Here is a 20,832-nt window from a genome sequence, read left to right on the forward strand (position 1 = left end):
TTCAGGATGCGTTCTCCTTTTCAGGTAGTGGTTTGGAAGGGGAGGGGTGTGATTCCAGTGCCCGAACGAGAGACGGATTCACTGTTATCTAGTTGTTTTTTTCACATTTCATTGGCCTTGAGTCACATCTGAAATGTGTTTTGTTGTCTGTATGAAATGAGTCAGATTGTATGCAACTTTCCAGATGAGCCATCTTCACCTCAGAGGGGCTTGGGGGAGGCCGGCTTGCAGGACAGTAGCACTGGATTTGAATGCCGGGCCAGGCTGGTCACTCCACCCCCTCATTCACAGGCTGGTCACTCCACCCCCTCATTCACAGGCTGGTCACTCCACCCCCTCATTCACAGGCTGGTCACTCCACCCCCTCATTCACAGCTGTACGGAGGACCAAGAGGAGTCAATTTTAACAAGAATATTGTGATTTGTCAAAGTTCTGAAGCACACAGTTGGCTTCCTGTTCTTCCTTTAATCCAATAATGAAGCTTCCCGATTTAGAAAGGGCAGCGAGGCGCTCTTCACGTCTGAATGGAGGGTCTGTCGCTCTTCAAATTGAACTCGTTAGCTGAACTCTTTTAGAAGCTGGCTAGAAAGCCACATTTTTGGGATTTCATTACACGGATGTAAATTTAGACTCATGTTCTAGAGTTGAACTGCTGAACACCTGCACATGTGGATACACTTCTCTTTGTATGGGTGGATGGGGAGCAAGAGGAGCATTATTATTATTATTATTATTATTATTATTATTATTATTATTATTATTATTTTATTTTGTATATCTTGCGTATTAGAGTTGGGGGGATATATGGAGGATCCTGTCTCTACGTCCGTCACACTTGGATTTTGAACCTGTTCATATTCAGAGGGTGTAGGTCTCAGTGCTCAACTCTGGCATGACGCTGTTCTCCCAGTTGAGCTGATTAAGCAGCCACTAATAGTCGCACCCGAGTCCCAGCAGCAGCCATGTAATAGTCCTCCGAGGATCGCGCTCGGCCTCCTGGCTTGTTTACACCTGCTTGTTAAAAGATCTTTGGGTTGCAATTAAGAAGGATACCCTGTGATCCTCTTCTCCGGCTCTTCTGCCCCAGGATGCTAATTGAATTCCAGAATCCCTTTCTGTGAAGCGATGCCTTCCTATTCGAATGGGAAGTGTCTGCTCAAAGTGGTGTCTTTTATTGGATAGTAGAAGTGATTCAATCGTGTTCTTTTGAATCCTGGAGTTTTACAGTGGAGGTCTCATGTTGGGGACTTTTTCCCTTACTTTTTATGGGGTGGGGTTGCATTCTCATATGAGGTCTTCGTGTATTTGCGTTTTCCACATGTCCCCATATAAAGACGACTACTTTTTGTTTTTTATCTGCTCCTATATGAGGTTGCCACGCATGAAAGGGTTAATGCCCGTGCCGAGCACCGGCAGGGGTGTGGCGGCTCGCAGGCTGAGCGTGTGAACAGGAAGCGGGTTGCTGCTGCTGCTGCTGCTGCACCACTAATGACAGCTAAGCCGGAGAGCAGTGCTGGGAAAGGGTGCGCAGCGAGGAGAGTGTCACCCAATGGGCTTTGGAGCCCTGTTCACACGAAGAGCGAGTAAACCACCGATGCAGCCCCTGACACTTCCTGCTGCGTTCTGCACACATGCTCTTACTTCGGAGGAGGGGGGTTCCATCAATAAGTGTGCTTCTGCCTGGTGTTTATAGGGATGTCATCTTCTGAGATTAACTCCAGGGGATTGGTCTGAACCTCGCCTACTAGCACTCTATCAACCTTGTGTTCCAGTGCAACAGAAATTGAGGAAACAGCTTTTTGTGCTCGTTCAGTCCTGAATTCTTTTTGTCGAGCTGAAGAATGCGAAATTAAGTTCCGTCGTTCAAAAAGGAACTCCTTTATACCTGAGAGCAGGACAGAACAAATGTTCTGCATACATTTTGGTGACTAGGACTTCAAAGTCCCGTCAGTACTTTAAGATAAGGTAGGACTTTGAAATCCCTCCAGGATTGAAAGGGTTCAAAAATGGTGTGATAGAAGAAGGGAGAAATAAGGGTCATGGGACAATTGAGAATTGAAACCCTGGTTGAACTCTATGCCGTGTGTGTGAAATTCTGACGGCCTTGTGCATGTTTAGCATGGCTTTGGATCCAGCGTCCCGTGAACAAACCCAAAGTGACGTGACCGGAAGAGCCCTGTTGGGCACAGCGTCTGCAAATTGTTAAACGCATCAAGCTGCTACTTGTAGGATGAGTCCCAGGAAATATTTGAGGAGTTGTGAACTGTATTACTAGCTTCCTCCTTTGCAAACCGGATAGACAGGTTCCTTTTCACTAAATGAATACACAGGTATTTCCTCCATGCGAGTTCTTGGAACAGCAGCCCAGTGAAATGATGATCTGGGCATGTGATGGGGACAGAAAAAGAATCCGCACACCCACAGCTATATTGGGAAGTGCAGGTCTCGGTTGGGGACTGTATATTTAAACGCTTCTCAACACTATAGTTATGTAACATAATAATGCTTGTGATTATTATTACTACTACGACGCATAATATCACAATACAATGCAGATTTGTAATAGAAAACGTGCAAACCAAGTTAATAAGTACCCCCTTCCCCTAGGGCTTTCCCCTGGCGTGCAATCTGTGTGTGTGTCTGTATAGGGGCTTGGAGTTTTGTCTCCTTTCTCCTGGTTTAAAATGCTCACTTGTTAGAGGAAAGTGACCCATCCGATACAGCTGGCTCTTGATGCAGGAGGAACTGAAGGTGCACAAGCTTACCTATTCCTACAGGGGTCACTGTCGTGCAAACCTTTTTGTAAACCACTGGATTAGAATGACAGCCGGTGCATTGCAGTGCAATACTAAAGGGAACCCGAGTTAAACCCTGCTCGGTTCTGTAAGTCGAATAAGAGAAGAACAGTTCTGACAGAAGAGATGATGGTGGCAGTGTGCAGATTGTTTTTGCAATGTGATGAGGTGTTTGCACTCCTCCTGCTCCACTGTCTGTTGTTCCTTTACTTATCTTTCACATGTCTGCTTCTGTTCTGCTAACAGAACAAAGAAAGCAGTCTGTTTGTTTCTGAGCACGGAGATACGGGGAGTAGGAGTGGATGGGAATTCTGCATAGTTTAGCTTTCATTTTGAAATAGGTTGGGCAGGGAGTGGCCACTTTAATAGGGCACACAGTAGAGGCACAGCAAGGCAATGAATCGCTTGATGTGATGTGCTGCACAGAATATAAAGCTTTGAGGAGTTAGCTGCAGCTGACTGTCACATGACGGCCTCTTAGGGGGCTCCATGGAAGACTTCAGGTCTGTCTTTGTGGGGATCCTGGTTCTCTTGGGATGCCCTTCCCCTGCCTGATCACAGTGGGGTTGGAATTCACTAAGGCTGGGGCAATGCCTCATTTCTCACTATCGATGTATCGTGCTCCAAAAAAAGCAGATGCATCGATTTTATCGACGTTATGAAAGGGTAAAAAAAAAAAAAAAAACACAAAAGAAAACCACAGTAATACACATGGAGCTGTAGATTACTGTAACATTGCTAGCAATGCTTTAATAACTTATGCATATTAAATTTATTACTTCTGTTTATGCATATAGTAATTACAAAATCTATTGCATTAGTTGTGTTACCGGAGTATCCCAAACATTACTTTTCTTTACTTTCTTGCTGTCTTACTTTAGAAAATAATTGCCAAACATCAGAAGGCTTTGTATTTGTAGCTCTGTCGATTTACAGTATTTGTAATTCCAGCACAATGCTCTTAACTTGCTCAGTTACTTTGAAGACTCCTGCACAGATCCAATCCCCTCAGTAAACACTCGCAGGGGGGAGAAGGTGAGCTCAATCGCATGCAGAGTCAGCGAGTCAGACCTGAGGGGAGCAGAGAAGCTCTGCGCGTAATGCAAAAAATGATTGCGTTAAGAGAAGCAGGGCCTTTTTTGCATCGTCTCAGCCTTAGAATCCACACTGCAGTTTGACCTTTAACCACTTAAAGCCAGTGGTTAGACTTGTAACCGCCTCAAACGCAGGATGTGGTGTGACTTAGAGTGAGCACCCCCGATGGAACAGCTGTCCATTACCAGACAGGATCGTGAGATTCACAGGAACTGCTCTGTGTGTGTCTGTCTGTCTGTCTGTCTGTGTGTGTGCGTGCGTCTGTCTGCGTTCATCTGTGTCTGCGTGCGTGTGTCTGTGTGTGTGTGCTTGCGCGCAGGTTTAGAATGAAAAATAATTCCGTACACTTCCTTTATGATTGGGTGAATGAAAGATTATTTTAACATTTATGAATCTCGATCGCATTTCAAACCACCGCACAGTATTGGCTAATAGATACATTTTCAAATATATTGTAAGAGGAAATACACGAGTAGCTCAAGATGAAAGTGAAAGCGTACCATGGCTGCTGTTTTCATATGCTGTGCCTTTTTCTCTCCTAGGAGTTCTACGAACACACAAAGATCCTTTGGCAGGATGAAGGAGTAAAAGCCTGCTACGAGAGGTCTAATGAATACCAGTTGATCGACTGTGCACAATAGTAAGTACAAAAAGCAGCTTTTTCTCTTGCGTGTTGAACCTGGCCCCAGTAGGGGCATTGAGAGCTTGGCTCTGTAAATGAAGTCGTGAGACTTGGTGTATTTTGCCTAATTCAGGACGTTGGCAGTGTAGCTGTGCTTCGGGATACCCGCTTTGTATGGGGACCTGCATATCTGGGTACGTCTTAATCCTAAAGGGTGCAGTTCAGTCTTTTGACCATCGGTGCGCAAGGCTTGTGTTGCACAGGCAGACGCCCCAGGCTAGAAATGCAGGGCGAGTCATGCAGCATTGTCAGGGTAACAGGGCAAAGGCTGGGCACAAACTGGCGCACTACAAACGAGCATCTTAACCACCATGCAAAAGAGCCAGGCCCGTCTGCATTCGTGGGTATAGAGCTTTAAACCTCCTGTCACCTCAGTGACAGAGGACAGGACAGAATCTGGAACGGCAGTGTATCACTCAGCACTGCCCGTTACATTAGCGACTGTCACTGAGAGAGGCAGGAGAGGAAGTGCACTGTAGCAGGAGCAAGCTGGAGGCTTCCAGACAGGTTATTTGTTGCCTGGATCAACAGTGGGGTTATGATGGGGGCTTGTAGAAACTCGCCTAAATAACTATTTACAGTAGATTAGTGTGTGTGTAGAAATAAACCTGACAGGACTCTGAACTTCCCCTGATTTGCAAAGGCTTTGGTGATAAAGAAATCATTGCTTGGGTGCACAGCAGTTCTGCTTAGTAGCACCAATTAGAAGCCTTAAGAAAATGCAAGAGCTTCCTGAAGTGTATGTAAAACGTACGTGTGTGTGTGTTGTGGGGTTTGTCTCTATTCTCCCACACGTTCCTATCTCAAGTTGTCGGCTTGTTTGTTCACTTCTCTACAGCTGTGTTACCAGCAAAAACGTTTCGTGTTAAATTTCCTCATCTCCTCTCCCTTCACAGGACTGGACCTCACTGAACGTATTTCCTGTCTCCTGACAGTCATATTGCCCAAAATTGCCTTAAACATGCATTCTTTTGTACGCCGCTCTATAAATAGTATAATGCTGTCTCTTCTCTGCTTTCTGACCCAGATAAATACAGCAGTTGACTGCCTGTTTTGTAATCATCGAAGACTTGTATAAGTTAATGACACAGGACTGCACAGGGACAAGCAGTAAACTGTCCACAGCGAGAACACTGTTTTAGATTGCCCTGATGCAGAGCTAGCAGGCACAGTTAAGGTGCACGTAGCTGCTCTTAAATTTAATGTCTTTTTGCATTAATGTGGTGGTAAATGCTTTGTGAATATGGCCCCAGATGCATTGGCAGACTCTGCATTATTCACCATGCAGGTCCAACACTTGTAGACAGCACCTTGTTTAACCTTGCTAACCTCTTTCGTAGAAATACAAAGACTGTGTGTGTGTGTGTGTGTGTGTGTGTGTGTGTGTGTGTGTGTGCAAGTAAACCCCCCAGCTATGGCAGGGTCCTGACCTCTGCTACAGCATCTGGCTCAGTGTTCACCCCCCTAATTTGATTATCTGTAAATTCAAAATACACATTTGACAAACATCCTAATAATAATGTTGATAATAATTGGGATTTGAGGAAACAGCTGCGTGCTTTTGCAGTAGAGGTTGCAGTGTGTTCAGTGTGCAGTGCAGGCAGCTGTTCCTGACTGGATGCAGGGGAGGGCTCGGTCCCGATGCATCTCGCTGGGTTTTTGCATGTGTGGCAGCAACAGAGCTCTCCAGCGCTCTCCAGCTCAGCGCGGCTGACCTTTTGAAGTTCTGTATAATGGCGGATTGTGAGGAGACCAGGGAGGCTATTTTTAGCTGGGCTTGCTGCTGCCTGTGCCGCTGCGCAGAGCAGCACGGGGGGGGGGGGGGCTGCTGTCCTCCTGCTCGGTCCCTGCCTTGGCTCCTCCAGCTGGGGAGCTCGTGTCTCGCAGGCTCTCTGTCTCGGCCCCCGACTGGAAGAACCGCTTCCACCTGGACAGGGATCTGAAGAAATGTTCAGGAGTGCACAGGAAGGGCTTCTAATTCTTTCTGTTCTAGAATACAGAGAGAAGCATTCCCTATCCCCTGTATTAACTGTGACATATTTTTTAGTAAGCTAATGCATTAATGCATTAAGCTAATGCTTTTGACTGCCTGCTTTTTATTCTGTTTCTTCACTGGCTCTGCAGGGCAAGGATGCGTTTCTGTTTTAAAGATAGGCATACAGGATCTAACAAGCTTGGTTTCTGATTTCTTCTTGTTGTTAAGCAGCTGGAAGCTCTCCTGTTGAATTTGTTTCTCATAATAGAAGGCTCTGACATATATTTTTTTGTGTTCAGTTTATAAGGTGTACACTGGAAATGCTGCAAGTTACCTTACATCTCTGTAACTCTACCTGTTCACTAAGATAAATACATGTGCCTACTTTTTTAAAATCCCTGAATTGAGATCTAATATGGGCCAATGTGCCTTTTTGTATCAAGCGAGATGGTATTGTGTTATTTCTTGCCAAGTATCTGTACTCGTAACAGACACGCATGACGTGCTCTGCCGCTGCAGGAGAGCATGGCTTCAGATAGACTGTTGGAGTCTGTGATTCCCGCTGCATGGGGAAGGGCAGGGAAACGAGGCTGTGACCCAGGCAGAGCAGGGTTGTGGCAATGTGCTGCTTGTCAATGAAAAGGGCAGTCTCCCTCTCCCTCTCCCTCTCCCTCCCTGCAGTGCTGCTGATCTCCATGAATCCCCCGGAAATGCCCCCTCCCCCCCTGCAAACTCCACAACATGCTTATGTAAAGGAGAGGCAGAGCCAAAGCTAGCAAGGCGGAAACGCGCTCCCTCACCCCCCCCCCCCCCCCCCGCTTATGTAAACGGGAGGCAGTCGGAGGAGCTGAGAGCTATTTATAGCAACACAGTGCTGCAGAAGAAAGGGGGGGTGAGGAACGCAGGGAGGAGGAGGAGGGGGGCGCTGGGGGTGAAGGCATACCAGCAGGTTATGCTTCAGGATAAATCGAGGGACTGTCCCTTTGGAGGAACTGGAACAAAGAGATGTTCAGGTGGGCTGTCCTCTCATCTGCCTCCGGAGTGCGGAGTAAGCCACAAGCAGGGCTGTCCTCCAGACTCTACCAACGCAATGCCGTTATCAAGCTGAGAGACGCAGCCCTCCTGCTTTTTATTTAACTCTTTCACAAACAAAGACCTGCTTCTCTCAGGGGTGAATTTAACCATTCTTTGTCATTTATTTTGGCCTTTTTATTACAAAAAAAAAAGGTTGCTAACCGTGATTCATTAATCTCCTAATGTGGTTCAGGGATTTTTCTTTTCTCTAGTTTTGTCTGTCCCACTCCTGTTTTGCTTGTGCTTCTGGCTGATTGAACCTGGAAATGCTATCTAACAAGGAGGACAGGCCTGCTGAGTGTCTGTAATGAACTATTTCGAGGCTTAGAGGACTATATGAATTACAGCACAAGTATAATTACCACAGATTGAGCCCTAATAACGTCCCCTGTTAGAACTAGCTGTTCATTCAGATGTCAATTAACAGCAGCTCGTTAGCCATGGTCTAAATATAGGCCTCCCTTGGCTCGGGTGCTGTTTAATCCAAGCACAGTACGCAGAAGAGCTTGTGGGGCTCGGGACCCGGTGTAACAACTCATTTTTAATAATACATGAGTAAATAAAGCACTGTGGTGTTGGAGGAGGAAGCTCTCCTGAGAGTGCTGGAGACCTCTCAATCACTGGGGAGAAGCGACCATGCAGCGGTTCCTGAATGAGGACTAACTGGGATTTCTAGTTGGTATGAATTCACTGCTACCCCGATCACGTTAAGATGGCCAAGATAAAAACGATGGTTAAAGAAACGAGTTTCCTAAGCAGGCACGCACCTGCACAGCTACCTATCGCCCTTCATTCTGGAATGATGCAAAAAAAAAAAAAAAAAAACGACTTGCACTTGGTATCGCTCCACGCTCTTCCGTCTCCTTTTAACAAAGCACTCCCTCATTTGATGATCATTTCATCTTATTACACATTAAACACAGTGCTCAGTCAGTGCTAGCACGGGTGTCGGGATGTGTTTCGTAGGAGGATCGTCTCAACCACAATCAATCACATTTTATTTTGTAAAGCGCCTTTCAAGGTGCGCCACCTTCACAAAGCGCTTAACATTAAAACAGTTCAATACAATGAAAAAATAACAAACAATACAAATGGAAAAGACCTAAATAAATAGTAAGTAATCACAGATAAGAGAAACAACAATAATTTTAAAAAGAACATTTACAATGAAGAAACAGCAAAGCAGAATAGAATAAAAAGATCAAGAAAGAGCCAAGTGAAAAAAGGTGAGTTTGTAGCTTTGCCTTTACGAGTGAGAGGGTGGGAGCAGCTCAAACAGAGAAGGGAAGAGCGTTCCAGAGTGTAGGAGCTGCAGAGCTAAAACAACGACCGCCAAGAGTTACACGCTTTTTCTTGGGAATTACTAAAAGGACAGAGTCAGAGGATCTCCCGATTACGTGTGGGGGTACAGCGGGACAACAAGGAGGACAGGCATTCAGGGCCGGAGTTATGAAGAGATTTAAAAGTAACCCTTAATCTGATAGGTAACCAGTGAAGAAGGGCCAGCTGAGGAGTGATGTCATCATGGTGTTTGGATTTGGAAAGGATCCCTGGCTGCTGCATTTTGTTCTAATTGTATTCTATTAATGGCACGTGCTGGAAGACCAAAGTAGAGTGAATTGCAGTAGTCCAGTCGAGAAGTGACAAATGCATGCCAAAGGATCTCCGCATCAGATACAGAAAGATAGGGACGTACTTTGGCAATGTTACGGAGATGATAAAAGGAAGGTTTCACAACAGATGAGTTGTGGGAATCAGAGGTAATCCCACCAAGACTGCGAACAGAAGGGAAGGAAGTAGGCAGCAGTTTCCAAAGCTGAGGGTAAAGGAACTGAATTGAAGTCGAGGCAGTGCAGACGAGCAGGGAGGGTTTTGCTTGCTTGGCAGGTGCTGCAGTTCAGGGGCTGTAGTCATCACGTTGTAACTTCTGTGTTTGCCAAACAATCCCAGGCACGTGTAACAGCTACTGCAAGCCTGCTATGTCACTGGGAGGGAGGTAATGCATATCTCTGTCTGTCTACAGTATATCTATAAAAACTGAGCCTTGCTTTTCAGCATGGGCCCAGTCCATGTTCCGTGTGTTAGTTTGGCGCACACACACCCTCCTGCATTGTTATACAGCCAAAACCTTCCTAAAGGAAAATGTTCTTGATTTTTAAAGGAGTGATTTCCAGTCCTTTTCATGTCGCTGTAACACATGTAGCATGTGAGCCATACATAGAATAGTGGTGGTAGCAGCTGTTTAGGGACATGGCTTCATCATGTATCGTGCATAACCTTTGGCAGATTTGATAGCTTTGTCAGTAGCACCCAGGTCTTGAGTGCAGGTCCAGGCCCTGTGTCACTGTATCTGCTTCCTGGGACTCTGTTTTTGTTTGCCGTGCTGGGGCTGGGCTGGCCTGGCCCTCTTCCAAACGTCTCTGTCTCTCTGAAGATCTTGCTTTTGCGCTGATAGTCTATTTATAGTGCCTGTGGTTCCGTCGCCATGGCAACTGTGCTGGAGGCCAGGGCGTCTGGGAACTATTTTTGGACTCTGCTTATAATGTCAAGCCTGTGTTGTATCTTAGGTCGGACTGATTTTAGTAGTATTGTTTTTATACAGAGGGGCGTTCTGAAAGGAGGCAGATCCCGTTATTGTTTCGGGCTGTGAGCAGAATGTAATGCAGCCTGCTCAGAGGTTTCAGAAGCCTATGTCGTGTTCCTTGATGAAAGCTGAATCCAGTATCCAGTCCACTGTAGCTTTCATTGTTGTGGTATTTGCAATTCAGAAGGCGATTCCCTGCCCCACCCTTCAATTCTGCACTACTAGTCAAACCAAAATTAATATTCTGGTGCATCCTTACCCAAAAATACTGTGCCTCTTATGTGAGAGTTGTCTGCTAATAAATACAAGCTGCTCTTTCCTGCTGTGTGAACCCTGCTATCCCTGCCCTTGTGCTCGCTTCAGCTGTAACAAGCTCGTTTGGAATCAGTGCAGCTGAGAATAGCGCTCCCACTATTCCTATCCTGGCGTGGGCTCCATGTTGGATTGCACTCGTTGTACAGTGTTTTATTACGGGCAGTTGCCTCTTGGCACTGTGTTGACAAAATGGCTGTTGCCAGCAGAGAAGCTAGCGATGGGGAGACGTTCTCTCTTCGCAGGGCCGTGGATTGTGATGTGGCAGCAGCAGCGTCTCAGCTGTACACGTGGAGCTGAAAGCTGCTTTTATGGCAGCCTGTCTCCTGGTAGCTTGTAGTCCTCACTCTGCGTCAGTGATCTGTGCTACAGGAGGCTGAGGAGACAAGATGGCAGGAAAGGGTGCTGCTTAATTAAAAAATATATATATAATAATAATAATGAACCTTACCCTGTTTAGAGCTTCAGATATCTTGTGGAAAAACATTTATTTACAGGTTTAGTAAAAAATAAATGCAGTCTTGTTTAATTCTCGTCTCTCCTGCACTCTAGCGCTGACGTTTATCATCCTCAAAGCGAGCCCTGTATGTTTTTAAGGGCGTTGCCGTCAAGCTGTGTAATTATAATTGTTGACATTCCGTGCAGTGCGTTGTTTGGGGTTCATGTGAGTTTTTGCACATACAGTATTTTCCCCTTTAGACACACTCCAGCTGCTTGCTGTCTCCCTGTTCTCTTAAGTGACAGTCTCTCGTCTTGGAGCAGCACTTGTCCCTCCTGTGATATCAGCGACGGACAGCACGCTGTTCTGATCGAGGCTCAGTCTGTGTGATGTGAGAAGAGCGTACGCACCCACAGGGTTAAGGGTTACACGCGTACAAATGATGTCAGTTAAAAAAAAATTAATTAAAAAATTCCTTTCGGGTTCAAAGCTTCTTTTTCCTGTAAGTGAACTGCGTTGCTGTTCAGTGTCACAGCTCTGCTCCCTCTTGCTCTTGTTGTCCTCTCTGCCATATAAGGTCCTGTAACCTTGATTGCCACAGCAAGAATCCAAATGTAAAGTCCTAACGTTTTTCAGCTTTTCAATAATCCTTCCTCAAAACCGCAGCGGCAGCGCCCGCCCCCCGTGGCAGGAATTTGAGGAGGCCACTCCCTGGGACCTCATTAACCCTTCTCATCCCTGCGGAGGTGTGTGCGTTGCTGCTCTGCACAGGTCTGGACAGCTGTGTGCGTTGCTGCTCTGCACAGGTCAGGACAGCTGTGTGCGTTGCTGCTCTGCATAGTACAGCTGTGTGCGTTGCTGCTCTGCACAGGTCAGGACAGCTGTGTGCAGTTGTATGAAAGCTCTTTGTGCCAGAGCCAGTCGTCCTGCAGGCATCAGGCTCCAGTTTAAAGTTCCAGTAAGCAGGCTGAACCTTATTTAGACATATTGATGATCAGTGGAAAATAAAATGCACTGTGTACTGTATGATGTGTTCGTGTTGCAGTGAATTCAATCCTGCGTTCATTCTCACACATTTCAGTACAGCGGTGCAGAGTATGCCAGCGGGGTTCCTAACGCAGGCACAGGGATTGACGGGACGAGACCGGCTGGCATCACAGTACCTTGCACATGCTTAACCGCTGTACAAGAGAGCCAGGTTCATGCGGACGAGCAGTTACAGGCTTGAACCATCGCCTCATTCAGACTACAGGGATCAGTGTGGTACTGACTACCTGGGACACACACCTGTTTTAAACTATGAAGATACTGAACATCTTTATCATGCAGAACATTGCCTCTATTTTTTTCATAGTTCATAGATTGCTACCCCTTCCATGTTATTGACAGGTGATATCAGAACTGCCAGTACAGCGATCCCTGCACATCCAAAAAAAATAAAGACTGTGAAATTGAGTATCCATGGAAACAGGATGTGAGGGAGTTCTGTACTAGGAGTCGCAACCAGTAACACCCAATACAAGCACTTCAGGGACTTGAAAGCAAGCCTGCCTGCCTGCCCTTGATACAGGCCCATGCCAGCGCCGAGACTAGCAGTTTGCATTTGTAATCCAGGGAAAGCCAGCCGAAGAACTTATCCCTACTGCAGTTCTGTTAACAAGATGAATTTATAATAAAGCCATTATCAGCTTTGTGGGAGCTGAAGGGCATTTTCTGCGCCTGGGCTGACGATACCCGGCCATGGCGTGCTTCAGAGGAAGGGCAGGTGACTGCATCCAACCTGCCTTCGTTGCCCTTCTGTCAGTCCCAGCTCTTGCTCAAGGCGAGACTCTCCTCTCCCCTAGTTTCAACACCACAGGAGTAGGTAGGTAATAAATTCAACAGTGATTTAGCATTTCCTTTCCGGGGGAAAATACAGTTTGTGTTTGTTTAATGATATCACAGCAGTTCAGTTTTATTAGCGCCCCCCCCCCCCCCGCCCCTCCTCAGGAAGTGTTCTGTGTTCCTCGTCAGCTGTTTTACAAGCATGACTCATTCCGATAAGCAGCACTTCATTCCAGACGGCTTCAGCTCACCCTCTGCAGTATACCTTCACAACTCAAAACTGCTCTAAATATTCCTCTAGAGGCAGTTCATCTGTACTGCACCATGTGCCCAGCAGCGTTCAGTGTAGAAAAAAAAAAACTAGAGAACTTCATTTTGTGAGTTTAAACTTTGGCTTTTTTAAAAAGCAGCAATTCAGTCGTAAGCGACTATCATGTGGCAGTGTTGAAAATACAAAATCCAGCCAATAAAGCTAAAACCTGTGGGACTGCAGAGCACAGCCAGGCAGTATCAACAGCAGTGGACGTAAACTCTGAGTCCCTTGCTGTGGATAAACAGGGGTTCACACACAATGCAATTCCTCCAAACCCTTACAGAGCACAGCACTGGAGCACTGCTTCTCATTATTGCATTGCTGAAGCCAGGACAGCTGCTAACGACTCTGCTTTTCCTGCTCCACTGTCACTATCCTAGGAAACGCACTACCTCCTCTACTGTTCCAGTCATGGAACTACAGGGCGTACATCACCATTCCAAAATCCCACGTAGCTGTTTCAAGAGCTCAGGGCTGGGGGCGTCTGTCGCCTCACAACCCCCGTGTTCTCTGATTTGTTTAACCTCAGGGGATGGTGACATTGAAAGCAGTGTGTTTTATTTAGACTGTGCAATCTAATCTATAGTGTTTATTTTTTTTTCTTCTTGTTCTACAGCTTTTTAGACAAGATTGACATCGTCAAACAGAGCGACTACTCGCCACCTGATCAGGTATGGAGCAGCATTGTCACAGTGTGTTGGAAGAGATCATTCCGTGTGTTATTCTAAATGACTGTCCCGGGTTTGTCAGAGTTCCTGTGTGTCTCATCCCATGTACAGATTTCATCCCGTGCCTGATGCATGCACAGGAGTTCCCGGTTTCAGTGTGCGTTGTTGTGTGTGATGGAAGTGAATGCGTCCTGTGTCGAGTGTGTGTGTCTCTCTTGGTTTAAGAGACCTCATTCCCCACAGTTTGAGCAGACGAGAGGACATCTCTTTCCCCAACGAGACGCCCCGCACACAGCGTATTCACTTCTATTGTTCTTTAGTGGAGTCGTACCTGTTCTCATGCATGTGAAGGATTCTTCATGTAGATCTGAGGTCATCTCCTTTCTTAATGCTGCAAAGCTAGAAATAAACTGTTGAAGGAATAATTCAATTATCACAACTTTCTCCTTTCAAAACAGAAGTAAAACAGCCTTTTGAATTGCATTTTGTCATGTTTGGGGGACACTACTAATTCTCTTTATTGGTGACGAGATGCAAATGAATGTCTATGAACATGATTTTTTTTATATTCTTATTTATTGCCTGTGTTGGTGAATCATGCCTACAACCGGAAACCTGGTGGGGGGTAGGGGGTGGGGTTCACAAATCCCTCTGCACAGTGTTCGTGTAGAGACCTCGGCATTAAGGAAGGTTGCCAGAGAGATGTCTACAGATGAACTGGGCAGGGGAAATAACCTGAAAAACTAGACCAGTCTCCAGAAACGGCACCGTGGAACTCCTGGCTGACAGGAGGAACAGCGTTGGGGTGCAACTTTCAGCAAACAGGAAATCCATATTAAAACACACATTACTGGAAAGGCATATTAATTACAGATCCATGAATCTGCTCATTGAGGGCATGTGTGCACAGCAGGGCACAGCCTCGGCATGTTGTATAACTCAGGATTCCTAGCCGGTGCCAGCGTGCTGACGTTGATTAAGAGATGTACAGAATGGAGGGATTAGATGCAAACAGAATGCAGGAACAGAGCAAGCCCAGCCAGCCAGCCAGCATGAAATATCTCCGTGTTATATCGCAGTGTTTGCAGGTGTTGATGGTAAGCCGTTGCAGACCCGTGTTTATAGGTGGATAGTGGAGTCACGCCTGCCCTTTTCTTTCAACAGGACCTTCTCCGATGCAGAGTCTTGACATCCGGGATCTTTGAGACCAGGTTTCAGGTGGATAAAGTCAATTTTCAGTAAGTAGACTTCGTGCTTCGTCTCCTCGGGATACTAATCTTGTGGTTTGAAAGTAGTGCTGGTCTGGGGCTGTCCTGAAATGTGCTTGTGGTGCTGCATTGACTTGTACAGCTGGTTTCACTGACCCTGTTTGGACTACCTTACCTAAGGTTACAGAAGGCAAGGTCTGTGAAACCAGTAGGTATAAAAACCAATCCCGTGCAGCAGGAGTGTCGGATATTCATACAGACGGCCTGTTTGGAGCTAAACGCAGACTCTACTCGAGCAGGTCCAAGTGTCGTGCTGCCACTCCAGTGCCAGTGGTGCATCGTTGCAGCCCCTCCCTGTAAAACCCGAACCTCGCGAGTTATTTCAGTGTGTCGATGTCGCTCCTGCTGCACCAACGGTTTTAACAGAGCGGTTTCCTGTTTTACAGCATGTTCGATGTCGGAGGCCAGCGAGACGAGCGCAGAAAGTGGATCCAGTGCTTTAACGGTAAGCTGGGACTGCTGTAGCCCCGTCAGCCCTCAAACAAAGGCTGCTGGGAGTTTGAGAAGCGCTGTTCTGTAACCAGCAGCTAGAGGATTGATGCGATGCTTGCCTTTCTTCACAGACGTCACTGCGATCATATTCGTAGTCGCCAGCAGCAGCTACAACATGGTTATACGAGAGGACAATCAGACCAACCGGCTGCAGGAAGCCCTCAATCTCTTCAAGAACATTTGGAACAACAGGTAACCGGGCCGCAGCTCAGAATAGACACAACAGGTAACCGGGCTGCAGCTCAGGATAGACACAACAGGTAACCTCTGCAGCTCAGGATAGACACAACAGGTAACCTCTGCAGCTCAGGATAGACACAACAGGTAACCGGGCCGCAGCTCAGGATAGACACAACAGGTAACCTCTGCAGCTCAGAATAGACACAACAGGTAACCTCTGCAGCTCAGGATAGACACAACAGGTAACCTCTGCAGCTCAGAATAGACACAACAGGTAACCTCTGCAGCTCAGGATAGACACAACAGGTAACCTCTGCAGCTCAGAATAGACACAACAGGTAACCGGGCCGCAGCTCAGGATAGACACAACAGGTAACCTCTGCAGCTCAGAATAGACACAACAGGTAACCTCTGCAGCTCAGGATAGACACAACAGGTAACCTCTGCAGCTCAGAATAGACACAACAGGTAACCGGGCCGCAGCTCAGGATAGACACAACAGGTAACCTCTGCAGCTCAGAATAGACACAACAGGTAACCTCTGCAGCTCAGGATAGACACAACAGGTAACCTCTGCAGCTCAGAATAGACACAACAGGTAACCGGGCCGCAGCTCAGGATAGACACAACAGGTAACCTCTGCAGCTCAGGATAGACACAACAGGTAACCTCTGCAGCTCAGAATAGACACAACAGGTAACCTCTGCAGCTCAGAATACAAGGGGTGGGGCAGGGAGCAGACCCCACTGTGGCTTCACGTGAGGGGTGCCGTTTCATAAAAAGACATGTTTGCAGTTCACACTAGAAATAAATCCTTCTAAAAAACGTTTATTGCAATAATCATCATGTTCTCCCTGGTATTGGGGACTAAATCTGAGTGGCTGCACTGCCTGGAGTCATGTACTAATGTTCAATAACATTAAAAAGAAAACTGTTTCTGTACGTGGCTCGGTTGGTCTTGGGCAGGATGCGGTGTTTTTATTTTCCAGTGTGCCTGCACCGACACTGTGACCCCGGTGTTTCTGTGAAGTGTTGCACAGCAGCGTGTGCTTCAATCGATTTTTTGTTTTTCCTTCTGCAGGTGGCTGAGGACCATTTCTGTAATTCTATTCCTGAACAAGCAGGATTTACTGGCAGAGAAGGTGCTGGCAGGAAAATCCAAAATTGAGGAGTACTTTCCAGAATTCGCTCGCTACACTACACCCGATGATGGTACGGCCAGCAGAGTTTGGAGTTTGTTTGGGGTTTATTTATTTAATATGTAATAAGTAGTTTTAATTGTATTAAGTTATGTACACAATGATGGATGAATAGCCATGTTGTTACTAGTCATAGTTTCACAGCTCCTCTATGAATCAGTTCCACATCATTTTGTTATGCAGGTTCCTCTCTTACATTACATTAGGGTTATAATTTAAACATTTCCTTTTGTTTACATAAATGAGAACTTGCTAACAGCTACTCCCCGAGCGTTTCCGGTTCAGCTTTTTCTCATCACTGTCCCGTACAAGGGTCCGAATCGCAGCTAGGCAGGATCACAGCGAGTGTCCTTTTTCTTTGATTTATTTCCGTAAAGGAAGTCTCAAGTGCAGGTATCTGTAATCTCTCCACGCCACATGGTTTGTGCTAAATTTCCCCTCCATAGAAAAAATGTAATCTCTTTTAGTAAATCCCAGAACAGTGTTTTATAGTATCCGTCGCACCCCTTATTCAAGACATCGTTGCGGTTCTTTCACACAGTTTGATAACAGGAGCTCGAAGAGAGTACCCAGCAACGCAGAGCTCTGCACTCTCAGGCACTGGCAGGCCCTGGTAGAGAGGGGTTTACCAATGTTCTTAACAGGGGAACATTCAGCAGTTCCTTCTATGCCCACCAGAGGGCACTGACCAGACAACCGAATGTTTCTAGAACATGATGCATACACTTAAGGGAGAGAAAACGTTTTATTAGTGTGCCATTCTCACGAGTCCTTTTATTAACGTTGCTTTAGGTTTTACAGACTTTATACTCGCTCAAGTAAAGCCAGTTTATCCAGCCACCACACAAACACCAGCGGGTATCGGGACCTCACTTGCACAGAACTCGTTGTGGGGGGAGTCCTAATACCTGCTGCACAGGAAGTGAACTACTTGTGGGGTGGCAGGATAAAATGGCTCCCCCAGAGTCCTAATGAAAGAGGAATCGGGAGAGCTAAACGGAGAGCATCACAGAGAGCACAAGGATAAGGAAAGGGGCTCTTGCTTGGTGCCCCATTTAATGCTTTTCTCTGTTCTGTGAGCGAATGGCAGCACCTCATTGTGTTATTCAGCAGCCTTAGCCGCAGCTTTGTTTGGCAGAGGTAAGCGTCCGAGGCAGTCAGATACAAGTAAGATCTTGAGAATAACCGGGCCATTTGTTTATTTTCATTTTCTTAGCAACACCAGAGCCAGGCGAGGACCCGCGCGTGACGAGGGCCAAGTATTTCATTCGGGATGAGTTTCTGGTGAGTGTCTCTGATTCCAGATTCACTGGGGCAGCCTGGCTTTTTTAAAAAGATCATAGACTTGTGTCTCTGATTCCAGATTCACTGGGGCAGCCTGACTTTTTTAAAAAGATCATAGACTTGTGTCTCTGATTCCAGATTCACTGGGGCAGCCTGGCTTTTGTAAAGATCATAGACTTGTGTCTCCTGATTCCAGATTCACTGGGGCAGCCTGGCTTTTTTAAAAAGATCATAGACTTGTATCTCTGATTCCAGATTCACTGGGGCAGTCTGGCTTTTAAAAAGATCATAGACTTGTGTCTCTGATTCCAGATTCACTGGGGCAGCCTGGCTTTTGTAAAGATCATAGACTTGTGTCTCCTGATTCCAGATTCACTGGGGCAGCCTGGCTTTTTTAAAAAGATCATAGACTTGTGTCTCTGATTCCAGATTCACTGGGGCAGTCTGGCTTTTAAAAAGATCATAGACTTGTGTCTCTGATTCCAGATTCACTGGGGCAGCCTGGCTTTCATAGACTTGTGTTCCTGTGTGTAAAGGTGTTGTGATGGTTGATGGCATGCCTGCAGGTTTTGTGAAGATTGACTTGTGGTCTAACCCCCCCCCCCCCCCCCCTCGTGTTTTCTCTCTCTCCTCAGAGAATCAGCACAGCCAGCGGGGACGGACGGCATTACTGCTACCCTCACTTCACATGCGCGGTGGACACAGAAAACATCCGCAGGGTGTTCAATGACTGTCGGGACATTATTCAGCGGATGCACCTTCGCCAGTACGAGTTGTTGTGATGGGGGTGGAAGGCGCTTGTTTCTGTTTTTTCAGACTCCTTATTCCTCATTTTAAAGTAAATAAGACAAAACAACAAATACAAAAAAATAATAATAAAAAAAACGCCGAAACCAAACCTATATTGCTCACACACCGCAGTGGAAACAGAACTGCTGTCTTTTCTGCAGACCGGACCTCCTACTCTTCATGACCTCCCTCCCCTCTCCACAGGTTCAGAGAGAATCGCTCGCTTGCCCTTCCTCCTCCTCCCTCCCCTCCTCAGTGCAAGAAGGCACCAAAAAAATTTACTTTGTGACAGTCATGTCTGTGTATTAATTCTTTTAACATTGATTAACAAATATAAAGATAAATGAAACAAAAAAACACGTTCTAAAGGTGTGTGGAGTTCCTGGAAGGTTCTGGGATTGATGACAGAAGACAAGAGAAAGGAACTAATGAACCAGCGAGGGTGTGAGATTTCAGAGGGAAAGGAAATCCAGACACTGATAAGGAGTCCGTTTCCCTGGGCGCCCTCGCATTAACTAAACGAATGATCTACATTGAACTGCTCGATCTGCTCTCTGCACTGAGAGCAGCCCTCGCATTAACACACTAGCAAGCAAGCCCGTCGGTATTGAACTGCTCTGTCTGCGCTCTGCACTGAGATCAGAGGCACGTGCTTGTCAAGAGACTATGATGAAGACAAGCCTGTATGTTTGATTCCTGGGGCCCTGCATTGGGGTGGGGGGCTAACAACAACAATCAAATACAAAGAGATAACTGACATTTCTTCAGAGGTTCGGACAGTGCAAAAAACAAAACCACCAGTCCCAGCTTTTTTTTTTTTTTTTTTTTTTCTAAAGGGGATGTTGCTGTGGTCTTTTTAAAGATGATGGAGACTGTTCTGGACTGTGATTGTAAAAAAAACAAATGAAATGAAATCTCCATATACACTGTCTCCTGTTAGACACTGATCCTCCTTTTTATTTCTCTCTCCTTTTTTTATTTTTTCCTTAAACCACCAACAAAACAAAAATCATTAACTGGATAGCAGTCCTTTTCCAATTAATTCTCTCTCTCTCTCTCTCTCTCTCTCTCCTCCCTCTGCCTCTGTCCTTCTCCCTCTCCCTCTCTCCCTCTCTCTCCCTCTCTCTCCCTCCCTGTCTCTCTCTCCTCCCATTCTTTTATTTTATTTTGCTGTTGGATTATTATTCTTGTACAGACTGTAAAATGTATTATTTTGTACAACTTTATTGAAAAAAAAAAACAAACAAAACAAACTTGTAGAAGATCTTTGTGCCTTGATCATGGCTGTACCTGTGCAATGAGCTAAGATGTAAAATCTGTTTGACTGCGCTGTACAGCTTTGTCACCCCTATCCACAGGCATTAGCTCCAGGTAGGGACACTTTATCTGTAGTTTTAGGATTTTTTTTTCTCTGGTTTATAAAAAGGATTAAAAAAAAAAATGCTGTTTTAGTTTTAAAAAAAAAAAAAAAAAAAAAAAAAATTCAAATACAAATTGTGCAAAATGTAACCACTTCAAAAGTGAGGTCTTTCAATATCTAGTGACCTGGACTATTTATATTTTCAGCATTGTGCTTTTTTTTCTATTCTTTCTTTTTGTTTTTAGCTTGAACTCATTTAAATCTTTATCCAAATGCAAAACATTGCTTGTTTCTACATAAAAAACAACATTTTTGCTACAAAGAAAAGAAAAAAAAAAGACAAATGTTAGTCTGTTGGGTTATTCAGAGTTCATTTATATCAAGCGTGTGGTCCATCCTAGACATTGTCTCAACGCGGGGTCCCTCGTAGACATTGTCTCAAGGTGGTGTCCATCCTAGACATTGTCTCAAGGTGGTGTCCATCCTAGGCATTGTCTC

The 20,832-nt window shown here is 45.8% G+C and overlaps 1 protein-coding gene across 3 annotated transcripts in view; it reads left to right on the plus strand.

The window, feature by feature from the left end:
* LOC117422288 (guanine nucleotide-binding protein G(s) subunit alpha) overlaps positions 1 to 19,801 on the plus strand; it is a 44,679-nt gene extending 24,878 nt beyond the window's left edge. For all 3 annotated transcript variants that reach the window (XM_058990680.1, XM_058990679.1, XM_058990681.1), the window contains 8 exons: positions 4,434 to 4,531; positions 13,711 to 13,765; positions 14,927 to 15,000; positions 15,417 to 15,475; positions 15,594 to 15,714; positions 16,784 to 16,914; positions 18,118 to 18,185; positions 18,821 to 19,801. In XM_058990680.1, coding sequence (XP_058846663.1) covers positions 4,434 to 4,531; positions 13,711 to 13,765; positions 14,927 to 15,000; positions 15,417 to 15,475; positions 15,594 to 15,714; positions 16,784 to 16,914; positions 18,118 to 18,185; positions 18,821 to 18,967 — 753 coding nt within the window. In that variant the 3' untranslated portion in view covers positions 18,968 to 19,801. The remainder of the gene's footprint in view (positions 1 to 4,433; positions 4,532 to 13,710; positions 13,766 to 14,926; positions 15,001 to 15,416; positions 15,476 to 15,593; positions 15,715 to 16,783; positions 16,915 to 18,117; positions 18,186 to 18,820) is intronic.
* The last annotated feature ends 1,031 nt before the right edge of the window (positions 19,802 to 20,832 follow it).

Source organism: Acipenser ruthenus, chromosome 18 (assembly GCF_902713425.1).
Source record: "Acipenser ruthenus chromosome 18, fAciRut3.2 maternal haplotype, whole genome shotgun sequence".
NCBI lineage: Eukaryota > Metazoa > Chordata > Actinopteri > Acipenseriformes > Acipenseridae > Acipenser > Acipenser ruthenus.